We start from the raw sequence: 6260 nt of genomic DNA, 5'->3' as shown, positions 1-6260 counted from the left end.
TGTGTGTGTGTGTGTGTGTGTGTGTATTTATGTATGTTTTATTTAAACAAACAAATATAAACATTTCTTTTTATTGAAACACTTCCTAAGTATTAACTGTCTTTTTTCTTACAGATTGTACTTGAAGGAAGACGTGGAAAGAGCTTCTCTGGGGATATTTCAATTGATGATGTATCTTTTTCAAAGAAGCAGTGTCCAAGTTCAAGTGGTAAGAAAGCTACTATATTATTTTTAAAGTTATTTTTGAAAATTTAAAAATTTACTTCATATCTCGTTACATTTTATATTACAATTTGCCAGTGTTTTTTTTTCTTTTTTTTTTTTCATTTCCAACAGTCGAATAACTTCTTCTGAAAATTTAGGATATATAAACCTAGCTTTATAAGACACTATCGTACGTTGAATTCAACTTACGTTGAAAGTCAATAAACACAGTTTGCTTTAGAAACGTTGAGGTGTATTGAAAAATACGGACAAACAAACACAAACAAACGCAACTGAAAACAATACCTCCACCTTTGCTAAGGTGGAGATGATAATGACAATTGTGTTAATGTTATGTTTCTAGTTATGTTAATGTTATAGTATTGATGATGATATTTTTGTCTTAATTTAAATTCTTTTTCTTCTCTTAATAGATTTCCTCTGTGACTTTGAAGAAACATCTATTTGCGGATTTCTACAATCCAAAAAGGATAAATTTGATTGGGTGAGAGCACGAGGTGCATCTTATTCCAGAAATAGTGGTCCTTCTAGTGATCACACCTTTGGAACTTGGCAAGGTAATCACAGACTATGACATATATTATTCTTAATATAATGTGAAAAATAGTCACTTTTATTTTAATTTTTCATTATAACTGGCATGGTTGTGTAGAAAGAATAAGTATTAGGCTTATAAAAAGTGAGTCCTGGGGACAATTTGTTCAGCATGACCACAGCCAAATAACTAAAACAAGTAAAAGAATAATTATAGCAAAAAAATATATAATGAAAAATGGCTGTGCAACCACAAGACAGAAAAATATGAGGTAACTTATATAGGATAAAGACCCCCTTTGGTGATGGTGGTGGTGGTGGTGGTGGTGGTGGTGGTGATGATGATATAGTTTTCATAAGTACCCGTTTCTTTTTACTTTTTAGGGCACTACATGTATATTAAGTCAGTTACTCATAGCACTGGTGACAATGCAATCCTGGTAAGTCCAGAATATAAATCAACTGGTGGGAAATGTGCCAATTTCTGGTATCACATGTATGGCAGTCAAATCGGTCATCTGAAAGTTTATGTAAAAACATCAGTCAGCAAACAGTTACTTTGGACACGACATCATGCGCAAGGAAACTTTTGGTCATTAGCCCAAGTTAAAATCGCCTTCTCTGGAACATTCCACTTGGAGTTTGAAGCAATCACTGACAAAGGAAGCCAAGGCAACATTGCCATTGATGATTTCAGTCTGACTGAAGGACAATGTCCAAAAGCCGGTAAGTAACATCAGAATAATCTTTAACCCTTTAACATTTAAGCCAGCCATATCCAGCCCAAATATCCTGCCTGTTGTATGTCCAAACTGGCCAGATCCAGCCTCTCAAACCTATCCAACAATGTCATCCTAGAATTAAATAATCCCTCATTGGAATCTCAAAGCTACAAGATAACACTATGTAGCATCAGTTTTGTCCTTGAGTGGAAGCTGCTATTTTCTATTTGTTTACCCCCAGAAACTATGAAAAATGGCTAATTTTCTTTCAAACTTTGCTGTTGTTACATTTATTCAAACCCTAAAGAATCTCTTTCAACACATGGCTATGATACTCCACCACTACATCTGCTCAGGAACAGAGATGCACATTTGACCAGTCACTAATGGACATACTCAAGTGGCTACGGTCAAGCAGGTCTGTGGTATTGAGCAGAATATTTGCTATAATAATATTTCTGCTACAGCAACTCAGTGCTGAATCTGTCTGAAATGTAATGGAAAACAGGTCAGTTTCAAGACATTGACGTCCAGGTCACAAAAGAAAAGTTTGAAGGGAATAGTAATCATTTCCTTTGATTTCTAGATAGAAGCAAATAGGAAATAATGCTTACTGACCAAAGACAAAAAGAAATTAAAATTTTGTTACACAGTGTAATGCATCTATCAAATACGAAAATCATTTGTATTTGACAGAGTAATCTTAACACTAAAGAGTTAAAGAATAAATAGTCTTGTTTTGTCATAATATTTTCAAATAAGGATATTATATTTTGTTCTTTTCTTTACCTCTTAATATAATTGTTCTCAATTTTGCCAAAGTTGACTTTGCCTTTCATCCTTTCAGGGTCGATAAAGTAAGTACCAGTTGTGTACTGGGGTCGATCTAATCGACTGCACCCCTACCCCCAAAATTTCAGGCCTTGTGCCAAGAGTAAAAAAGAATATAATTTTTTTGAATATTCTTAAGAAAGCAATAAGAATAGTATTTAGAAAAAGACCTATCCTTGAGTCTTCCTTAAAACTTTCACAAATTGCAAGACATTTTAAAAGTAGATAGGGTAGAAAAAGCAATAATAATTATTTAAGATTGACCGTTATGTAAACCTCCTCGAGAAATGTGAAGACGCAGGCTGGAAAGTGGAGCATTTTCCAATCAAAGTCGGATGTTGAGGGTTTGTAGGACACAGTGTGAGACGACTGCTGTTATCGTTCGGCCTAACTCATCGTAAGGTAAATACCACCATGAGTGATTTCCAAAATACAGTGGAAAAGGCAAGCGACTGGATTTGGTTAAAAAGAGACAATGAGCGATGGCTAAAAGAATATTGAGCTTTATTTAATAACCAGTTGATCTAGCAAGCGGGGCCTCATATCACTGAGTGGGGGCCGGTGCGCATTGATGCCGTCGAGAGGGTAGGCCCCAAAACGGCACCCATTCTCTCCTGATGACCCCATACACTTGCTGGCTTCCGGTATGCGGAGTTCTTGACTGGTAGCACTCGCATGTGTGAGTTGTTTGCAAGACATCGACATGATAAGCTGGCAGAATTGATAGCATGTCATATAAAATATTCAGCAGAATTTCATCTGTCTTCACATCCTTAGTAGAAATTCTACTGAGGTCATCTTTGCCTTTCATTTGGGGTTGGTAAAATAGGTATCGGTTAAGCAGCACTGCGGGCAATGTAATCAATCAGCTGCCTCCTCTAAAAATTTCATGCGTTATGCCTACAGTAGAAAGAATTATTATTTCTACTAGAGATACAAGGCGTGAAATTTGGGGAAGAGGGTTGATCAATTATATTAACCCTAGTGTTCAAATGGCACTTATTTCAGCAACCCTGAAAGGATGAAGAGCAAATTTGACACTGGAAGAATTTGAACCCAGAACATAAGTCCATAAGAACTGCTGCAAAGCATTTTGTCTGACAAATCCTATCCGTAATTCTCCAGACAAAGATTCAAGACTACAGATGTGCTTCATGAGGACACAGCTTGAATTATCTCCCCTTATACACACCACATGCTAGTTTCAAATTTTAGCACAAGGCCAGCAATTACAAGGAAGGGCATAAGTTTATTACATCAACCCCAGTGCTCAACTGGTACTTATTTTATTGACCTTGAACGCATGAAAAGCAAAGTTGACCTCAGTAGAATTTGAACTCAGAATGTGAAGACGAACAAACATTGCTAAGTATTTTGCTCTGCACAGTAATGATTCTGCCAGCCTGCTGCCTTATATACACAACATATCGATACATATTGATTGTGAAGACATATGGCCTAGTGGTTTGGGTATTGCACTTGCAATTTCAAGATTGTGGTTTCAATCCCCAGAACAGGCAGTGTGTTGTATTTTCCAGCAAGACACTTCATTTCACATTGCTTCAGTCCCTTCAGTGTGAATGAATAACCCTACAATGTGCCAACATCCTATTCAGGGGTAATGTTGTGATTTTGGTCACTTATACACACCATAGAAACTGGGCAACTGGTTCCATGAGTCGAAGGACTCAATACAGTACTTCACTATATATTGTTAACTTCCTATTTCTCTTCAGGTAATATTGATTTCGAGAAAGGCCTTTTAACATGGATGAATGTTATCGATGATGACTTTGACTGGCTAATTGGCACCGGAAAGAGATACTACTATTTCAACGGTCCAAAGGAAGATCATACGCTGAGGAAATTTTATGGTAAGATATCCAAATACATTTTTGAAACATGTATGTGAAAAAGAAGTTTGTTTTGGAATCATGGAGTTTAAGGTTCATTGCCACTGTATGGACATTTCAATAGGTTTCTCTTGTGAGGGAAATTTGTTAAGCAAAAACTGTAAGATATCTGTTGTATATACACATCGGCATAAAAATAAATATATATACATAGGTGCAGGAGTGGTTGTGTGGTAAGTAGCTTGCTTACCAGCCACATGGTTCCGGGTTCGGTCCTACTGTGTGACACCTTGGGTATGTGTCTTCTATTATAGCCTCGGGCCGACCAAAGCCTTGTGACAGAAACTGAAAAAAGCCTGTCATGTGTGTGTGTGTGTGTGTGTGTGTGTGTGTGTGTGTGTGTGTGTGTGTGTGTGTGTGTGTGTGTGTGTGTGTGTGTGTGTGTGTGTATGTGAGTGAGTGTGTGAGTGAGTGTGTGTGTGCGTTTGTGTGTCTGTGTTTTTCCCCCCACCATTGCTCGACAACCGATAGACTCCAGTTGTCTATTGAGGCATGGTTTTTATGGCTGGATGCCCTTCCTAGTGCCAACCACTTAAACAGAGTGTACTGGGTGCTTGTCACATGCTACCGGCATGGGTGCATTTACGAAGCACCAGCACAGGTGCGTTAACACAGCACCAGCATGGAAGTAAAGGCACCTGAAAGGACAAGCCTGTATGTGGAAGACAACAATTTTACTTAGCTTGACGTGTCTTATCAAGTATAACAAATCACCACATCTTCCAGTCTCTTGTCATTTCCTCGATGAGGCCCAACATCCAAAGATCCTTTCTTGTCACTTCGTCCTATGTCTTCCTGGCCCTTTCCACAAGTATCCTCCACAATTAGAGCTTGACACTTCTTTATACAGCTGTCCTCATCCATAAGCATCACATAACCAAACCAACTCAGTCTTTTCATTATTTGATTCCATCTATCTGTCTAGTATCTGCACAGTTACAAAAGTTTATTTGTATATCTAAAAGACTCCATTTTATTTTATAGGACACTATTTGCTTGTGAGAGCTTTGACCCCGTTCAAAGCTGGAGACCATGCTCTTCTCATGAGTGAATCTTTGGATGGCTCAATGCACCAATGCATGACATTTTGGTATAGAATGTATGGACAAGGTATTGGTACTCTCCGATTCGTAATGGTACAGCTTGGTTCCAATGTTACCAGTTGGGTTTTAACAGGCTCTCAAAGTAGATATTGGAGATTAGGCCGCTTCCCAATAGCAAGTAACAAACCATTCCAGGTAAAAATATTTATTTCTTGATCAACGATTAATAATTAACAATACTTTCAATGGACATTATGCTTTTTTTCTGACATCTTTCTTTCCTACTCTGTATTTCATTTACTACCTTCCCAACAGCTTGTGTTATCCTAATTACCACCTAGCTCAATTAAACTACATGACCAAGTGGTAAAGGTGTTTCACTGATTATCCTGCAATTATGGCTTCCATTCTCAGACTGGGCAGAACACATTAGTTCACACTGCTCTTGTTCACTCGATTATAAATGAATAACCCAGGGAGAATGTAGTCTTGAAGACTTAAGACAGTTCAATCCAGTTGTTGAGGATACAACACAGGCATTGCCTACCTCTGCTCGATATGTGCATTTTTTTTTCCCTATATATATTTATATTATTTTTAGTATATATTTATCTTATTTTTAGTATATATTTTCTTCATTTTTAGTATATATTTTTATTTATTTATTTATTTTTTTTTTTTGTACTAAGTTAGTCCTAGAGCGCACAATGTTCCTGAAGGTCGGCAATGGTCTTCCTCGGTCACGAGTGGATGGCCATCATATATATATAGAAAGAGAAAAGATGCAAAAACACAGATTTGTTTTACAGGATCTAAGAGTATATTAGAGCCATGATGATATGGATATTATCATGGCTCTAATATGCTCTTAAATCCTAAAACAAATCTTCTGTGTTTTTCCATCTTTTCTCCTTCTATATATATCCACCATGTGTGTTTCTCCGCTAAAATATTCTCTACCTTATATATGTACATATATATATATATATATA

The 6260-nt window shown here is 37.0% G+C and overlaps 1 protein-coding gene across 1 annotated transcript in view; it reads left to right on the top strand.

Annotated features, from left to right (window-relative positions):
- LOC106882389 (MAM and LDL-receptor class A domain-containing protein 1) overlaps positions 1-6260 on the top strand; it is a 221633-nt gene that overhangs the window by 154187 nt on the left and 61186 nt on the right. Inside the window, exons 92-96 of the mRNA XM_014933051.2 lie at positions 115-208; positions 639-782; positions 1144-1485; positions 4049-4186; positions 5210-5463. Coding sequence (XP_014788537.2) covers positions 115-208; positions 639-782; positions 1144-1485; positions 4049-4186; positions 5210-5463 — 972 coding nt within the window. The remainder of the gene's footprint in view (positions 1-114; positions 209-638; positions 783-1143; positions 1486-4048; positions 4187-5209; positions 5464-6260) is intronic.

The sequence above is a fragment of the Octopus bimaculoides genome, chromosome 7 (assembly GCF_001194135.2).
Source record: "Octopus bimaculoides isolate UCB-OBI-ISO-001 chromosome 7, ASM119413v2, whole genome shotgun sequence".
Taxonomy (NCBI): Eukaryota; Metazoa; Mollusca; class Cephalopoda; order Octopoda; family Octopodidae; genus Octopus; species Octopus bimaculoides.
The sequence above is the reverse complement of the archived record's forward strand: the minus strand, read 5'-3'. Positions and strand labels throughout refer to the sequence as shown.